This window comes from Phyllostomus hastatus, unplaced genomic scaffold, assembly GCF_019186645.2.
Source record: "Phyllostomus hastatus isolate PE091 unplaced genomic scaffold, TTU_PhHast_1.1 phas_contig_210, whole genome shotgun sequence".
Lineage (NCBI taxonomy): Eukaryota > Metazoa > Chordata > Mammalia > Chiroptera > Phyllostomidae > Phyllostomus > Phyllostomus hastatus.
Genome location: NW_025333737.1, coordinates 31,910,247 through 31,927,804, shown reverse-complemented (window position 1 = coordinate 31,927,804; position 17,558 = coordinate 31,910,247). Strand labels below are relative to the sequence as shown.

Below are 17,558 nucleotides of genomic sequence, written 5' to 3'. Positions count from 1 at the left end.
CAACCCAGGCATGTGCCCTGACTGGGAATCGAACCTATGACCCTTTGTTTCACAGGCCAGTGCTCAATCCACTGAGCCACACCAGCCGGGGCTTAAATCACTTTTGTATCCATCCTTACTTGTTCGCCATACTTCCTGGCTCACCCAGGTCAACAGTCAACTTGGTGTTGACAATAAAGTATAGAATCACACTTGAACACCTCTAAGATGGGTGGCTTTATGTCTGTTTACTGATGAGGAACTAAGGCTTAACAAGGTAAAACTGCCAGCTCAAGGTCACAGCTTGTGAGGGGGGGAGCCAGGACTGGGACCCCTGTGGCCTGGCTCCGCAGACGGTGGTGCACTTGGGCTCTAGCCTCTGTGGCCACCTGAGGGCGAAGATGGTTGTGAGCCTCTCCTCCCGCTCCGAGCAAGGCAACACGGTCTCTAGATACCACTTCCAGGGAGTGCCCCACCTCCACCTGAGCCCAGCTCCCTTAAAAGGGCTCTCGGGCCTGCCTGAGGACCAAGGGCTTGACCTTGCAACTCTGGGGTCTTCCCACCAAGGAGACCTATAAGCCAGGCACCGGTGCACTCGGGAGAAAGCTGCTGTGCTCCCAGGAGCCTCTAGGGGGAGGAATGAGGCCGTGAAATAACTTGAGCTGGCGTGGCTGCCCAGCCAGGGAAGGGGAGGCGGGAGGGACGCCCGCTCGTGCTTCTGAAGCTCTCCCAGCCAGGGAGCTCACTCAGCGTGCGGGTGAGTGGCCCCACGGGACGGGCCCAGCCCCATCCTGCCTTGGCTGCAGTGGCTGGTCTGCGTCCCTCAGCCGTGGAGGCTCTGCCGGGCTCCTCTGCCCCTGTACGCCCTCCCCTCCAGGCTCTGCAGCAGCCCCTGCCCGGGGATCCCCGACTTCTCCCTGCCCCTGGGCCCGCACACAAGCCTGCCCCAGCTCCCAGGCCCGCACTCTCCGTCACCACCTCGACAGTTTCCACTCGGACCAGCCCAGCCTCCTACCTGGTGTTCCTCCCTCTGCCCTCCCCCCACCCCACCCCCACAACACTGCCTAAATGGAATGATCTCACTGAAATGCTGAATTCCCAGCTTGGAAACTCCTGCTGACGTCAGATACCTCCCCTCTCGAACGCAGCAGCCCCGGGTCCCTGGTTCGGCCTCCTGTCACGCACCATTCTCGCCGTGGCTCCTCGCCCCGCCCTGCCCTGCCCTGCCGTTCCCTCTGCTTGGAATTTGCTTCAGACTTGTTCCTCAAAGTCCCCCTCAAAGGTCACCGCCTCTGGAAGACACCCCTGCAGCAGCCCTAGGCCCCCCACCCTCCCCGCTCCAGCCACTCCCAGCGCATGTACTTTGTAAAGCACCTGTCCCAGGGTCCTGCAGGCGACAGCCCGCCGCGCTGTGTGGGGTGTGGGCTCCAGAGGGGGCTCTGTATGTATTCAGTTAAGTCTCTGGTCCCAGCATGGCCTGGCGCACAGTAGGTCTTGAGGGCACGTGGCATTTAGGGGCACTGGGCGCAGAGCAGCCTCACCTCTTAGGTGTAGTGCTTTGACCCAGGGCCTCCGGTCTCTGCCAAGGCAAACACTCATCTGCCTGCCCAAGTGGGTGGCAGCTGCCCGGGGCCGTTTCCGCACTGCCCTCACCCTGCTGTGCGGCAGCTCTTCTCCCGTGGTGTTCCAGGGTGGGGGAGCCCAGAGGAGGGATGAGGTCATGCGCAGCCAAGGATCCTCAGAGAAAGGCGCCTCTATGCACGCAGCAGTGATTAACCCTGTTGGAACCCGTTCGGTGTTTTAATTGCCCCGCCAACGGCCTGGCTGAGCACCCACAGCCAGGTTCCCAGGGCTGGGAGCTGGCGAGCTGGGGTGGGCGTCCCCTCCCTCCTGAGGCACACAATAGGCACAGCGTGTGGGGCCCGAGACTGTGCTCCTCTCCCCGTCCTGTGTGTCACCTTTTGTCCCCCAGGCCGGAGGGGGCTCTGCCTACAGCTCAGTCCCCAGAGAGACCATGTGTTCTGTCTTCTGTCCTTGGCCTTAACTTCCTGAGGGCAGAAAAGCCGTCCTTAGTGTTAACTTCCCGAGGCCTTGACTCCAACCCCCACTCGAGCCCACGGGGACCCCAGTTCTACTGGCAGCGGCGCCAGGTGACTGGACACCCAGCCTGGCTTCCCGGAGCCCGGGGCCCGTGGGGCAATGCAGCACACCGCCAGAGAGAGACCAGGGCATCCGTCAGGACTGGCAGCAGTGCAGACCAGTCCACGGCCACACCGCCCCGGACGCACCTGGTCTCCTCTGATCTCCGACGCTAAGCAGGGTCGGGCCTGGTTAGCCCGTGGGTGGGAGAGCAGTGGAGAATGGGGATCAAGGGGGTTGAATGGGAAAGGGCCCTGCAGGCCAGGGGAATGCCGTGGGTTGGGTGCAGGGGACCACATGGCCCCGATCTACGCTACAAAGGCGGAGCTGGGGAGTTCGAGGCAGGTAGAAGAGAAAGAAGCACATGGTCTGCTCGGGTTGGAAGGCCAAATGGGACACGGAGGGTGAGGGTGCTGGTGAACTAGCCCTTTTCTTGCTCCCGGGCTTCGAACCCAAAAGCCTTCTAGAACAGGGCCCTGCTGCAACCTGCAGCGGGCGGAGCATGGAGCTCCTGTAGCTTCTTCGCTTCAGCCTGGAGGTGGACCCCCGGGATTGTCTCTCTTTGGGAAAAGGGAGGTCAGCGCCTACGCCGGACCAGTGCCAAGCCCGGGAGAGGCCCCGACCCACAGCTGCTCGGTGAAGACAGGCAGAAGCAGGGGAGGCTGGTGACCAGACGAGGGTCTTAACCCACACCCCCTCATCCACGAGCTGAGAGGATCTCCCTTCTTTCCCTTCCTTCCAGAAAAGGAGGACGTTGCCCGCATGGTATTATCAGACCTCTTACACCCCACCCAGGCCCCTTGTCCAACTCTGGTCTGAAAGGTGGTATAGAGGAGTGACAGCGACCAAGAGTCGCTTGGCAATAAAATAAATAAAGTATTAGAGTTTAACTGAAAGCATAAATACCCACGAATCCATACTGATATAAATGAAGAAATAAAAAATGAAGGAGCCCTGGCTGCTGTGGCTGAGTGGATTGAGCACCAGCCGGCGAACCAAAGTGTCACAGGTTCGATTCCCAGTCAGGATACATGCCTGGGTTGCAGGTCATGACCCCCAGCGACCGCACATTGATGTTTCTCTCTATCTCCCTCCCTTCCCTCTCTAAAAATAAATAAAATCTTTAAAAAAATTAAAAATTGGGGAATAGGCAATGTCCCGTGCAAAGAACCCCAAATAGCCTATGTGAATGTTCTTCCATTAAGGAGGGGGAATGTAGCCCCCCGTCTTTCGTGTAGACTGCACACAGTGACTCCCCCAAAGAGGACGGTGCGGGGAGGGAGGAGGACAGCTTCACAGTCACAGTGGGGAGCCCTGACGACCCCGTCTCAGCTAGGCGATCACAGCCAACGTCAGCCCTGGACACGATGTGATGAGAAGAGCACCTTCCTTCCGTGGTCTTCCTCCCGAAACATTCAACCCCAGTCTAAGCATGAAAAAAAAACCAACAACCAGCAGATAAACTGCAGTAGAGGGGCCCCGATCACGTGCCTGAGCCGCACTCTTCAAAGCTGTCAGGGCCCCAGACGAGGAGAGTCCGGGACAAAGCGACAGCCAAGAAGAGCCTAAAGAGGCACGAGGACCACATGTGACGTGGGGTCTTGGGACAGAGGCGGGGCAGCTGGAGAAGACTGGGAACATCTGAATGACGCCTGGAGTTCAGTTAATAGTCATGGAGCAACGCCGGTTCTCGAATCGTGACCAGGCTCCCATCGCGATGTGAGATGGTGGTAAGGCGGGAGACTGGGCATGGGGTACTACGGGAACTCCCTGTGATATCTTTGTAATAGCTCTATGAATATAAAACTGTCTAAAAGAAAAAAATTATTAAAGAGAAAGAGAGGAGTGGCCTGGCTCTGTGTGGTCAAGGCGCCACCGGCAGGGCGGACAGGGCGAGGAGCAGCAAGGACGGAGAGGGGAGCAGGTGAAGCGGGGCAGCCGCTTTATTTCAGAGCAAGGCGGCCTCGCCACGCCCCTGCCCCACACCCGTGGGCCTCGGACACAGGCAAACTGGGCAGCTGCAGGCCTCAAGAGACAAAGTGGAAGGCAGTCTGAGTGCGTCCCTCCCCGTCCTCAGGGACAGATCGCCATGCTGTGGTGTGGGTCCTCCGGCTCCCAGCTGTGCAGGGGCTGGGGGGTAGGGGGACCAGGCCCAGTGTCCTCTGAAGTCAAGATGAGGCGGGACAGCAGTGCCCCCCCGCGGTTGACAGGAGAACACCGCGCCCCAGGGCCTGGGGGACAGCCTTGGGCTGAGTTCCGGAATGCCGAAGGAGACCCCCGTGACAGTGGTGCGGATTCCAAGGGACGAGGGTCTTCTCGGGGGCAGCATCCAGGGTGGGGGCAGCATCCAGGGTGGGAGCAGCCTCAGAAGCCCCGAGCGTTGCTTGTTCTCCAATCGCGCTGTCTTCCTCCCGCGTGGGCGTGATCGGACACAACCAGAGCCCCGCCTGCTCAGGGAGGGTGCCCCGCCTGGAGGCGGTCCCAGCTGCTGCTCCCACAGAAGAAGTCCTCGGGGAGCTCACTCAGGAGCCCATCCAGGTCATCTGCAGGGGGGACGGGGGGCGGGGGCAGACTGAGTGACAACGTCAGGGCTGCGCAGGACTCCAGTCTAAGGCTCCTGCCTTTGAGGGGGGCCTGGGCCGGCAGCACTGGCAGGAAGTGGCTCTCCCAGGGCAGCAGTGGCTGGGCCGATAGGCCTGCCGCTGGCCTGACCCCCGTCTTCCCTCTGCTCCCTGCAGACGCACACATGACAGGAGGCAGGGGCAAAACGCCAGGGCTGTTCTGCGAAGAGCCTCCCCTTGGACCTCAGTGGTTCCTCTCTCTCCATCTGCAGGCACCGTGCCTGCAGAGGCCCGCGGTGCAACCCTCTCACCCGGTGGCAGGAGAAACAAGGCTGGGGAAGCCGTGAGGTGCATCCAGAATCCCACAGTGCGTGAATCCGGCTTCTCACCCAGAGTGGGAGACATCATCCCCTCCCCCAGAGTGCCCCTGTGGGCGTAGGGAATAAAACTGTTCCTGGCTGGTCTTCGGGCGGGGTCTTATGTCTGAGAATTTGGAAGCCAAGCTGAGCTCAGGAATCCCCGTGCTCCTGTCATTGTTAACAGCCGCAGCTAACACTGGGCGCCTGCTCTGTGCTGGCCGCAGGGCCGCCACACACGTTACACTCGCCGCTTGGTTTGTGTCTCACGGCACCCCTTCACAGGGCCGCTGGTGGCAGCTCCTGTCACAACCCCACTCCACCGGAAAGAGCAGGGTTTCACGGGGTCAGACCTCTCGCTTGGGCGAGCATCCTTAGGCTCCATCTGATGCCACAGCCACAGCTTCTAACAGAACCTCCCGTCCCGTGGGTGGGATCAGGCCGCACAGGAGTCACTCGGACTGAGCGACACCTGCAGGGCCGAGCTCCCAGTCTGCACAGCGCCCTCGACAAACCGACAAACCGTGCTGCTCGGACAGGGTCAGCCTGGGGGCCCTCGAAACTTAATGGGGGCGACCAGCAACTGTTCTCAGGAGAGAGGACTGGAATTCGATGATAAGGATTATAAGGAAAACAGTTGCCCCTCACTAGCTACATTGTGACTGTTTGGAGAAACACTACATTAAATGAAGGGAAATGAGCGGTCAGGAACCTGGGACAGGGAGGAGTATCTTCCCTCCTGGTCCGTGACCCCCGGCAGCCGTGTGACCACGGCTTCGCTTGTCGTCAAGCTCACTGACAAGGAGAGAGCGCAAGCTTCCGGAGAAGACTCCAGCACAAGGGACACTTTTCCACAGGATATAAATAAAAGGGCTTTGTGGTTTACCACCTGGTCTACTGTGAATATGCTCAATGTGGAGATGCCTACCCACAATCCCAGGAACTGGGGGCCAGACAGGGTTGAATTTACGGAACCCAAAGGCGCAGGACAAGACCTGGAGTGTGCCGGCTTCACCTGGGCAGTGCTGCCTCCTCAGGCACCAGCTGGTCCTCCCTCAGGACCTCCGTGCTCGGGCCTCTCAGATCCACACCCTGGTGCTGCCCCAACCACGTGGACATCTGACCCCCCAGCGCTGCCTGGGGGGCCTCGGAGCTCAGTCGGGACGGGAACACCCACCTCCTCCCTGTGGCTCCCGGCGCAGGGCCTGGATGTGGGGGAGGGGAGGCCAGTGGAGCACACGCTGGCGCAGCCCCTATGACACTGTTAATCAGTGTGCGGCCTGCAGCTCCACCAGAGGAGAGCCCACGCCCGATTTCTGTAACACTCCATAAGATCCAAGGTTCATGGGGGGAACAAGATGCAGCCAGAAGAATCTGGCTGAGAAAGTCAAGAGGAAATAGAAGGAGAATTGCCTTTTCTTTTTTAATTTTTAAAACACTTCATTTTTAGAGAGAGGGGAAGTGAGGGAGAGAGGGAGAGAAACAGCAATGTGCAAGAGAGACACTGATTGGTTGCCTCTTGTGTGCCCCCAACTGGGGACCTGGCCCACAACCCAGGCATGTGCCCTGACTGGGAATCGAACCGGTGACCTTTAGGTTCACAGGCTGGCACTCAATCCACTGAGCCACACCAGCCAGGACAGAAGGAGAATTTCTTTTGCTCCTGAGTGGTCTGACTGCCTTACCTGCTTCTGGGAGTTCTTCGGGGAGTGTCCTTGCCTCTGGGTTCTGTGCTGTTCCGTGGTCTTTCCCGGGCTCCACAGTGTCAGGCTGGAGGCTGCCGTGGAAGCCACCTGGGTCCTGGGGACAGAGGATCTGGTTACCGATGCCTGTGCCCCCAAGCCCCTCTGGACAGTATGCCCCCCCCCCCCGACAACCTCAAAGGAATAGGCGGGGGCTCGGCAAAGACAGGACGGAGGAGTGTGACAGGGACCAGCTACCTAGGCCCACGCTGCAGGCAGGGAGCTGAAACACTAGACACCCAAAACAGCAGATAATTACAAATACAAAATCTTTTGGCTGGTTTTTCTTCCCCCTAATTCTACTTTTATCTGGTATTTTAGGGAATCTATGTAACTGGAGGAAAGAGTAAAGGGGCCATTCAGAAATATGTTGAGGAGTTAGCCTGGGATTAAAAATTAGCTGTTGCCCAGGCTGGGTAGCTCAGTTGGTTAGAGCTTCATCCTGATAATGCCAAGGTTGCGGGTTCGAACTCCAGTCAGGACAGATACAAGAATCAACGAATGAATGCATCAATGAACAACAAACTGATGTTTCTTTTTCTGTTTCTCTTTCTCCCCACCTTCCTCTCTCTAAATCAGTAAATAATTTTTTAACGATTTTATTTATTTTCAGAAAGGGGAATGGAGGGAGAGAAACATCAATGTGTGGTTGCCTCTCAGGCGCCCCCTACTGGGGACCTGGCCCACAACCCAGGCATGTGCCCTGATTGGAATCAAACTGTGGACCCTTTGGTTCTCAGGCCGGCACTCAATCCACTGAGCTACACCAGCCAGGGCGATAAATTGTTTGAAAAAGATTTAGCATCAATAATCCCCAAACTAGCTAATATACAGACAGGTAATTAAAGTAAGTAACTAAACCATTAACCATGTTTAGCTCTGGGAAATAGGAGTGGAGAGGTTAAGTTTCACGTTTCCCTTTATTCTGTACCATTTCAATTTTTTTCTGTGAGTATGAATGACTCGAAATTAATCAAGATGATTTTTTTGAAGCGGCGTGCTTGTGGGGGAATGTGGAAGCGTAAGCAGAAAGATGCAGGAAATGGAAGTAGCAAGTTAGAGCTAGGCGTGTAGCCAGACTTGAGGTCGTCGGCTCTACCCACTCGCTTTCTAGACGAAGCGACAGCTGGGGAGGGGGCCGGACTTGCCAAGGTCACCTTACAAAGTACTGGCAGAGGGAGAATATGACCCAGGTCTCCTGCCCCCCAGGCCAGGCCACGAGCCCAGCCCAGGATCCCGGGACGGGTGGGGCGGGGTGGCCACAGGGGAGATGCTGTCTGCCAAGCCCAGCCCAAGCTTTGCACCTGCGCCCCGGAGCGGAGCTGCCTGGAAGCCCAGGTTCCCTCATTTCCCAGGGGGTTGTCCCCACCTGGGTTCTGTGTGGGGATCCCCTCGCTCAGCAAGGACGAAGAGCAAGTGCTGGCCCACCGGGCAGGCCATTCGCAGCTCACTGCTCTCTGCCCTGCTGCCTGTGGTAGCTCTGACCCTCGGTCACTTGCTGAGGGCCACCCCCCCCATGGACCCTCACTTGGTTAGTTCTCAAATGACTCCCATCCTCTCCAGTGTTCGAGCCTGCCATCAGACTCTCAGGGATCGCCCGGAAGCCGGCTGTTCCTCTAGGTCCTATTACCGCGCCATCTGGCAGGCAGCTGGACTGGGGACAGGAGGAGGCGGCCCTGCCTCCGAAGGTATCTCCTCCGATCGGGGTGGAGGAGGGGAAGGAGTCGGGAGACCCAGGCAGAAAGGGGCACTAGCTGTCCCCATTCCACCTGCTCCCCTTACCTTGGGGAGGGGCTGAGGTGGCCGGAGGGAGCTCCCCTCCCCAGAATCCGGGCCGTAAACGCGCACCAGGTTGTTGGGCGTCACGTTGAGGTAGTGGTTTCGGAGCGAAGGAGAAAACACCCCAATCTGGACTCAAGGAAGGGGAGAACAGTGTCCTGATGAAGCACCGGGTGCCGCTCCACGGCCACCTGTCCCGACCTGTTTCTCCCTTGGTGGCCTCTGCACCAGGGCCACACAAATCGCTCCCGCCTCAGCCCTGGAGTCAGAGTAGGGCCACTCACCACACACCCCCTCCTACCCGCCCAGCACAACCCTCACCCCCCGAGGACAGGTTCAGGTCTCTGCTCGGCTCCAGGAAGCCAGGGCCCAGCACCAGCCCAGCCGCTCCCCGCCTGGGCACTGGGAGGGAAGAAGCCACACACACAGCTCGGGGGGCCTCCTCTGGGGCACCAGGGGCGGAGAGCAGCTCCCTGTACCTGCTTTAGCAGCAGCACTGAGCCAGGCTTCAACTCATTCTGGTGCGTCTCAAGCAGCGACCTATGCACTGTGCCCTGCATCTCTCCTGCAAATACCACACGGCCCATCAGTCTCAGGGTCAAGGGCAGCACAGTGACGGGTTAGGGCCCTGGCTGGGAAGTGGGCTGCTCACTGGTTCAATGTTGCCAACCACCAACAGAGAGGGTGACCCCTCATCTCCTGCCTGCGGCGAAGGCCCCTCATCAGATACCCCCAGGACCTAACCCCTCACCCGTGGGGTCCTTGAAGACCGCGCTGGCGTCCCTCGTGCTCCGAGTCAGGGACTTGATCATCACTGCCATGCTGGGGACCTTGTTCCCGGGAAGCTGCTTCAGGGCTGCCTGCTTGCAAGGAGAGGCGTTTGCTGAGCCAGCTGTGTCCCAGCTGTAAGTGTCCCACATGTTCCAGGGCAAACTGAGAGGTAGGGGGGCAGAGTACAGGTGTGACAACAACTGTCCTTTGTGGAGGGCAACGAGGCAGTTTCAGGGGTTCACCTGACCTTCTTCAGGCAGACCTGCAGCTCGCTCCCCTGCCTCCTTTCTTCTGTGTCTGTGTATTTGTACAGAGCGCTCTACATAAATAGAGCCCTGAACAGCAGGCCACGGGCAAGGATGTGTTAGCACGTGTACTGACATGTGTCTGCCCATGACCCCTGACCTCTGCGGAACTCTAAGGACAGCAGTGTGCTTACTCCCCCCTCCCCCACCCAGGGCCCACAACACAGCTACTCCTCGGCCTGTGCCCAGCACTGCGGATAGCAGTGGACAGGTGGGCGAGTGGAAGATACCCCACAGGGACTTCACGCTGCCGTTCAGAAAAAGGCCTGCAGTCAGAGGGCAAACGGAAGCCCCACTCCTAAGGTGGAGGAGGGCAGAGGGTTGGTGAAAAGGACAAAAACGGGCTTCCTTTCCAGTCTCAGCACCCAGCACCCTTACCTTCCGCAGCACCATGATGACGCTGTAGGTGCAGAGGAAGCAGGCGGGGTCTCTCTCGTCCAGGCCCAGGGCGTACTTCATGGTCAGCCAGGGCCCTCGCCCGAAATCGTCCTCCACCGACGCCGGGGAACCGGTGCCAACCTGGCACCACAGGGCAGAGGGGAGCCTTCATGACCGGGTGCGCCTTGCCCCGACCGCGCCCGGGGGGCGGGGGGCGGGGGGAGGCGTGCAAGGGGAAGGGCGCATGCGCGGCGGCGGGGCGGCCGCCGTTTCCTCTCATTTCTCTCCAAGACCAGAAAATGGCGAGTGAGGTCTTGCCGTGTATCACATGACGTCGCACTTGGCAGCGATAGCAAAGGTACCCTTCGTTTTCTTTTATTTTAAGTCAGGTCCTGACTGTAATTACATCACAGCAGCAAAAAGCTAGCCACGCTCCTTTCCTGTATGAGACTTGGACAGTCTCAGGGCTGGGGAGCCCGCACACACGCTTACGGGCTTGTGCAGTGCCCCGTATGGTGAAGCCAGTCGTACTCTATTTGGGATGCCCCTGGCTTTCATTGTTACCCTTCAAATTATCAGAAAGTGCTTTGATTCAGTTGAGTATATTTACCGCTTTGGACCTGAAGGGGACCGGTGGGCGGGCGGAGCTGCAGCATAGAGAAAAACTGCTAGAGCGAATTAGAAGCAACAGTGGGCCTGAGGGCGGAGCGGGTCAGCCAGAATGGGGGGAGGGATGGGGGCCCCCCCAGGAGGGGGGGCAGCAGGGGGGCGGGGAGGCTGCGTCTCACCCGCTGGAAACAAACCCGCTGCAGGTCAGCTGAAGGCAGATCCCTCCCAGCTTGATTCCCAGGAACCTGAGAAGGGCGCCTGAGATACAAGTCCCTAACACTGAATACACTCTTCTCCCAAGGATAGGTGGAGGTAGCTGGGCCTTCCTTAGATGGGACAGAAGGCCGGCTCATGGACTGGTCATCGCCTGGCTGGCATCCGGATAGGCTTCACTTCATGCCAGCAAAATCGCCACCTTCCCAAATCCCCAAATTGCCTTCCCCGTGTGCCATCTGGTTGGTGCCTGACCCCAGGGAACAGGCCTAGTGTAGCGCCGACTCTGAGTCTTAACTCCTCAGGCACGTAGGCATGCCCCTCGCTCTTCAGTGACACCCAGGACGTTAACACTTGCACAGAACTAGTTACCTCCGCCTGGAATTTAGCCAGAGCCCCGTGAGTCGGCGTGTGGGGCGTGGAAACCATGATCTCCTCCAGGTTTCTCGCACTGCGCTGCAAGGGGGGAGAGGAGAAGGTGAGAGCGGCTGTTATTTACAAGCGCAGCCTCTTGTCTGGGTTACGTAATGAGCTCAGGAAACTATCAGGGACAATTAACACATATTACATCTCTCCTAACAAAGTCTCAGGAGCTTGCTGGTGGCTTAAAAAAAGACGCTTTGGGGATCGTTTTGGGAATGTGAGGAAGCTGGAGCTGGCCCGGGAGCAAAACCCAGAGCTTCCCGAAGTGGGCAGTGACCCGAATAGACACGCGGAAGGGCAGCTTCTGCCAGGCCCCTGCTCAGGGACCTAGCCCTCCCCTACAGAGACCCAGCCCAGGACCAGTGTAAGTGGCCTCCTCGGATTTCTCTCAAAGAGCTAGGGAAGAGCAACTAACAGGGAGAAACTGTTTCAAACACCTTGAAAATGCTAGGAAAGGGGTGCACCTGCCACAGTCTGCTGGGATCCAAGCTCCCAGCACGGCCCCAGCCTCCCCACGAGGACTCTACACAGCAGTCACAGTGAACGGTGCGGCGGCTCTGAGAGCACCCTGCTCTTAGGCCCCTGTGCCTCTGCACGTGCTCTCCCTGCCTTCCCACCGAGTCCAGCCTTGCGACACCCGCACCTGTTAACCTCCCACGTGTCCATCCAAAGCCCGCTCGGCAAGCCCAAGGAGCCCAGGGCCTCTCAGCACCCAGGAAATGACCTCTCTCACACTGTGCATTTCAAATATGATCATTTGTTTGCACCTGCTTCTTCTACTAGAAGCTCCTTAAGACAGGAACTATTGCTATTCTAATCTGTATTCTCAGTTCCAAGTAAACTGCCCACCTTAGCGGATACCAGTGAACATTCCTGCCTTGGTGCTAGCAGACAGTAGCGTGTGCAACAAATGTATGAAGACTGTGAAGTTAAGCACCCCTCTCCTGTGCGGTTTCTCAGGCATTCGATTCTTCCTCCCCCCTTCTTTTGATTCTTCCACAGATTCGAAGACCCTCCCCCTCTGCACTTCCTCCCTTCATTTCCCCAAGGAGGGAAGACTTTCGGACACCAGGCAGTGCTGGAACCCTGCTTCTTCCCTTTGCCCCCCGAACATCCCAGATGGCCCTGGCTTCCGCCAGGGAGAAGCTGCCACTCACTTGGTGAGGTAGGATCCCTGCTGGGCCCGGGAAGCGGCGTGCTTTGGCGCGGGTGGCGGTGCGCGGCGGCTGCTGGGGTGTGCGGCTGGCGGCAGTGACCAGCTGTACCAGGTGGTTGGTGACTATGGGCGTCTGCAGAGCTGCTTGGGGAGCCAGGGGGGAGTGAGGGCCCTTGGGGGTGCTGACAGGAGACTCAACAGAAGACGCTGGAGCTCGGGGTTGTAAGGGCCCCCGAGGGAAAAACCCAGAGACAGCCCTGGAGGGAGTAGAATAGTTTGAGTTGGGAGTTCGTGGAAAACTGGGTTGGCCACTTAAGTGGGCCTTTGGAGACTGGAATGACTGACAGGGGGCACGGTTTTGAGGGCTACTCTGAAGGGGCCTTCCAGCAGCTGGAAGAGGCGGGGCTCCTCGAAGTGGGGAACAGGCTTCCCAGCGGGGCTGCTGAGCAGGAACTGTCGAGGCAGCGGGGACAGGAAGGTTCCCCACGGCCCCAGGTCTCACGTGGGGCTGCGGGGACCCGCAGTAGACAAGAGGATCTGGAGACTGGTCCTGGGCTGCCGTGATACCCGTCACGTGGGTGGCAGGCATGGGCCCCTTTTGGCAAGATCTGCTCGGACCGGCTACGCGAGCCTTTTTAGCCAATGTGACGTCTTCCCGCTGCCCGGTGGGTAGAACTCCAGTGGCCTCACTGTTAGCTCCAAGGTCCAGCTCCATGCCAGGCCCTTCCAGCTCCATGCTGGCCAGGACCTCGTCAAATTCATCGTGTTCAGGCCCCTCGAAGCTACCAGCCCCCTGCTGTTTGCTCTCAGAGGGAAGCAGGGAGCGAGAGGCTGAGGATGGGGGTCTCGCTGGCTCTTTGAGCGCTTCTGTCAGTGTCGCTCTCCTCGGACTGCCCGTCCAGCTGCCGGCAGCTGAGACGGGCCTCAGGGGGCCTGTTGCCGTGGAAGGCGGACCCCTGGTGGCCCTGAGCATGCTGGAGGGTGGAAGACAGAGTCCCAGGCTTGGCAGGCCCGAAGCCTCTGAAGACGCAGTGGGACGTGACGGCAGCGGCCGGGAAGACTGTGTCTGCGCCGTCCCTGGTGCCCGGGAAGGGACGGGTCTGAGGCATCCAGCATTCACAGGTCCCGAGCCAGCAAACTGGTTCTCTGCATCCTCCACAGCGGACAAGAAATCCTGCAAAGAAGCAGAGACGGTGGGAAGTTAAGCTCTGCTTAGCTGTTTCAGGCATGTGGTGTGTGCCCATGTGCGGATGTACACAAGCAAGAAACCAATACATGAGAAGCAATGGTGGAGTCTCACCTCCTTTGACCTTGCCCATGAGCCCACCAGCAGGCTTCTGTGAGAAATACTCCTAGGCTAAGTCTTCAAGTAGCTTCTCTGTCTTTACTGAATCTCGAGTGGGGGCTGGGAGGTGGGGGGTGGGCAGTGGGGCTAGTCAGGGGAGCAGCAGGAGAAGCAAATGTGCCAGGGCACCGAGGGGTCAAACCAATCACCCACGGTCACAAGAAGACTACCTTTTCGGTGTCCAGCTGGTCATGCTGCTTGTCCTCAGCCCACTCCTCACCCCCAGCGCGCATGCACGCAGACAGACACACACACCCTCCGTAAGACAGAGAGGCTTAATAGGCAGAAGTTAAATATAGCTTTTCAGGCAAGTTAAATTAAGTATGGATTCCAGTTGGGAAGCAAGGTGAGATTGACACCTTCAAGAGCAACAGACCTGCTCCGAGGGTGTTTTTGACTCAGAACTGCTGATTTAACTGACAGGAAGGTCCCCAGGGCCCCCACGCCCTGCCGCCGCGCTGGATTGTCTGCGCTAGGGAAAGGTTTCTTCCGGCTTTGCGTGTCATCAGGAGGGCAGCAAACTCCAGCACTACGTTAGGCGTTAGCAGCAATAATAATAATAATAATAATAATAATAATAATGGTATCAGAATTACTGCAACAATCAAATCCTGATGACCCTGGGGGTTGATGAATCCCTTTTCTCGGGAACAGCTCGCTTGTAGACACGATGCCACTGACTTGGGAAGGGGTGGGGGGGGGGGGACTGGGTATGGAACAGAAACTTGAGCTGTCTGAGTCCTTCTCTCTTCGTCTCACGACGAGCCTGGCAGTGGTACCACCCCCCAGTGAGATCCAAGAGGGTCCTTTAACAGCCGCTTTTCAGCCTGTAACCGTCACACATCTTGAAAGCTAAAGGGCAAAGTCAAGGACACAGCTCCTTGACAAAGCTGGCTGTTTTGTGTTATTTGTAAAAATAACAGTTGAGTCCCTAAGGGGTAAGAAAAACATCTAACGTTCGAAATCTCACTGGGTGGCAGGTACCAGGTAAACATTTTACCAGAATTCTCTCAATGAATTCTCACACTGGCCCTATGAATAGGCACTGTTATTATTCCTGTTGTTTGGATGCAGAAACGAAGACTCAGACAGGTTAAGTCACTCCACAGAACCGGCACCCGAAGCTCTATGTGCCCTGGTCACTATGTCTCAGGACCTCCATGAATGGGCTGGTTTTCTCAAGGGGTCTGACAAAGGCTGTTTTCCCCCTTCGAGCCTCCTGTTCCCAAAGCCTCCGAGGAAGAGGGGAGGGTGCTGGGGCCGCCAGGAGGGCCCTCAGTGCAGCATTCACCATCGTACTCAGCACAAGTTAGGCATCTGGACAAATTCTAAATGTGGTTTTTGAAAAGCAAAGAGCCAAGAGACGAAAAGTAGGTTTGAATGGCTTGTCATCAATAAAATAGAGCAATTTTGTTCTATAAATGCAGTTCAGTAGTTTCCATGTGTGTTAGAGGGGGGGCCAAGTCAGGGGACCGAGACCCCATCCTGACTGTTGGTGCTTTATTTTATTTTTTTTTAGTCCCTTTATATCCCCACCCTTGCTTTATTCTTTAAGCAGGTTAATTTACCTTTCTAGGCTTTCCTCACTGAAATCTTACTTCTTTGTGAAAAGGATTTGAGGTGGCCATTTTTGGCCCCCAAAAGAAACTATATCCTTTGTATCTATGTGGGAAGAGAGCCATGGTGATCACTCATTCAGGGTTCACTAGTCTCTGGCTGCACCCAGAGGTCAGAAATATCCCTGCCTGGGTCCCTCCCCAGAAATGATGAGTTCACTGGCGTGTGGCAGGACCTCAGCAGGGGTGACTCTCACGTGCCAGCTTCAGGTCTACTCTAACCCCTCGTCGTCTGAGGAGAAACAGGGCAGGAAAGAACATCGGAGGCAGAAGAATGCCTCGCATATGGCAGGAGAGAACACGGAAGACTGGAGAATGAAGTCATTTGTCCTTGGTGACCCCAGGCCTCCTGCCCTCCCGCAGTTGTGTGGTCCCTGGCTTTCCACTCTCCCTCCCTCACGTGCGTCATCGAGAAGGTGAATCAAGTCACCCACAGACACAGCTTCCAGGTGATGGCCCTTATCGTTTAAAGGTATGACAATCAGGCAGCTTGCCTCTCTGGCTTTTTACTGGTTTGGAAGACAGTTCGATAGGTTTACATTTCTCATCATTCCTCAACCTCTCACAGACCAAAAACAATGCTCACATCAAGTCAAAAGGAAATGGGGAAATTGTTTCAAAATGTTTCAGGCCCGGGCATTTACATCTTAAGACCTCCTGGGTTCACCAACACGTCCTTACCTCATCCTCAAACTCCTCTTCCACAGCAAACAGCTTCTGCAAACTGCATGCCTGGAAGGTAAACAAAACAACTGAGGTTGGAGGAGAAGAAATGCCGTTTGCAAGTACATTCTGTCCTCACTCTGCTTCCCAGTTCTAACGAGGCCAACGAATGTACTGTTCGGGGTTTGTTTGTTTGTTTGTTTTGCTAGTGTTGGGGGAGGAGTAAGGGGTGCAAAGAGATGGGATTCGCTTAGAGACTTAGATGATTTCAAATCCTTTCTCCCTAAAATAATCCAGTCAGGTCCATCTGCACTAATCTTGGAAGAGGAGCGAAGGGGCAAAGGAAAGGCTGCCAAGGGCAGCATGGGTCATTCTTTACTCTCAGCGCTGCGCCAATGGGCATAAAGGTTTTGCAACAAAGGTCTGGCCTGAGGGACCTTTATCAAATATAATCCAAGCAAGTCTAGCTAGCACAGTGGCCTTGTTCCTGAGAGCCAAGCCAGGGGCTTCCTTCTATCTAACCCCATGCCCAAAGGCTAGGGCCCCAGGAAGGTGGGATGCGCACGTCCCCAGTTCCTTCCTTCGGAGGCAGCAAGGCTGCCGTGGCCAGCTCTGAGAGGTGTGTGTCAAACTCACAGCCAAGGGTTGTGCCTAACCCCAGAGCAAGAGGTGCATTTAGGGGTACCTAACCCCCAAAGTCCAAGGCTCAGACGGACGGGTTGGGGGGAGAGGGTCGGGCTCAGGCGGAATGACGTGCGATTGCACCGGAACAGGAGATCGGGGAAGAAACGGAGGCCCAGAGGGAGGTGGGTGGGGAGAGGCTTCCTAGGGTCTGCGAGGCGTCCCTGCCAAGAACGTGACTCGCGCCCAGGTCTCCCGACCTCGCTGAACTCTCACCCAAACCCTACACCCGCCCTGCTGCTCGCCCGGGTGAGGGGCTGGAACCTAGAAGGCAGTTCCCGGGCCCGGAGACCCAGAGGCCAGGCCGCCCCGGGCGCGGCATTACCATGGTGACGGCGGGTGGGCTTCGGTTAGAGGGTTAGTCGGACAGGCCCCAACTCGAGTGGTCGCCAGGGACTCAGACTTGGCCGGGCTCTGAGGCGAGGTCGCAGAGGTCCCTGCGACCCAGGCGGGTAGCAACAGGGTCGTAGTTAAGCTGACGGCGGGTGCGGTAGGCCGCTTTCGAAGCCGCCGCCACTCCGGCGTCTCCGCCCTCTTAAAGGGGCGGCTCTATTTTTATCCAGCCGACACAAAGGCTCTTCATCCGCCAGTCTTCCGCCCAGGCCTTAAAGGGAAACTGGTGAGCTCCCGGTCGCCCCCTAGCGGCCGCTTGGACCGGACGGCTGGTTCTACCCGCGGTCCAATGAGAGCAAGTTTGACGATTTGGGCCCTCTACGCCCAATTCTGCCCACCCTCCTCTCTTGTGTTAAGCACACTAGGCACTGTGGGCTTGAGCGGGGCTCTCATTCACACCAGAATCCACCCCGTTGGTTTGTCTGTTCAGCTCTCATCCATTCATACAT

General features: G+C 57.5%; 1 protein-coding gene across 2 annotated transcripts; it reads right to left on the bottom strand.

Annotated features, from left to right (window-relative positions):
• Positions 1 to 4,055: 4,055 nt before the first annotated feature.
• On the bottom strand, positions 4,056 to 17,154 carry HROB (homologous recombination factor with OB-fold). 2 transcript variants are annotated; one of them, XM_045837132.1, is made up of 10 exons: positions 17,042 to 17,154; positions 16,054 to 16,104; positions 12,413 to 13,585; positions 11,205 to 11,288; positions 10,011 to 10,151; positions 9,308 to 9,416; positions 9,036 to 9,121; positions 8,560 to 8,685; positions 6,721 to 6,835; positions 4,056 to 4,661 (listed from the first exon to the last, which is right to left on the bottom strand). In XM_045837132.1, exons 1-10 carry the CDS (start codon positions 17,042 to 17,044, stop codon positions 4,570 to 4,572), a joined length of 1,980 nt encoding a protein of 659 aa, XP_045693088.1. In that variant the 5' UTR covers positions 17,045 to 17,154; the 3' UTR covers positions 4,056 to 4,569. The 2 variants fall into 2 exon arrangements, 1 of the variants encoding a protein (XP_045693088.1); XR_006785422.1 differs by lacking the exon at positions 9,036 to 9,121.
• Positions 17,155 to 17,558: the final 404 nt, after the last annotated feature.

Bases quoted from the DNA above. Each gene is read 5' to 3' on its own strand.
- HROB (XM_045837132.1), bottom strand. The intron at 13,586-16,053 runs GTAAGGACGTGT...GCTTCTTTGCAG, and splicing joins AAGAGGAGTTTGAGGATGAG to GATTTCTTGTCCGCTGTGGA. The intron at 6,836-8,559 runs GTAAGGGGAGCA...CTCTGTCCCCAG, and splicing joins CACCTCAGCCCCTCCCCAAG to GACCCAGGTGGCTTCCACGG.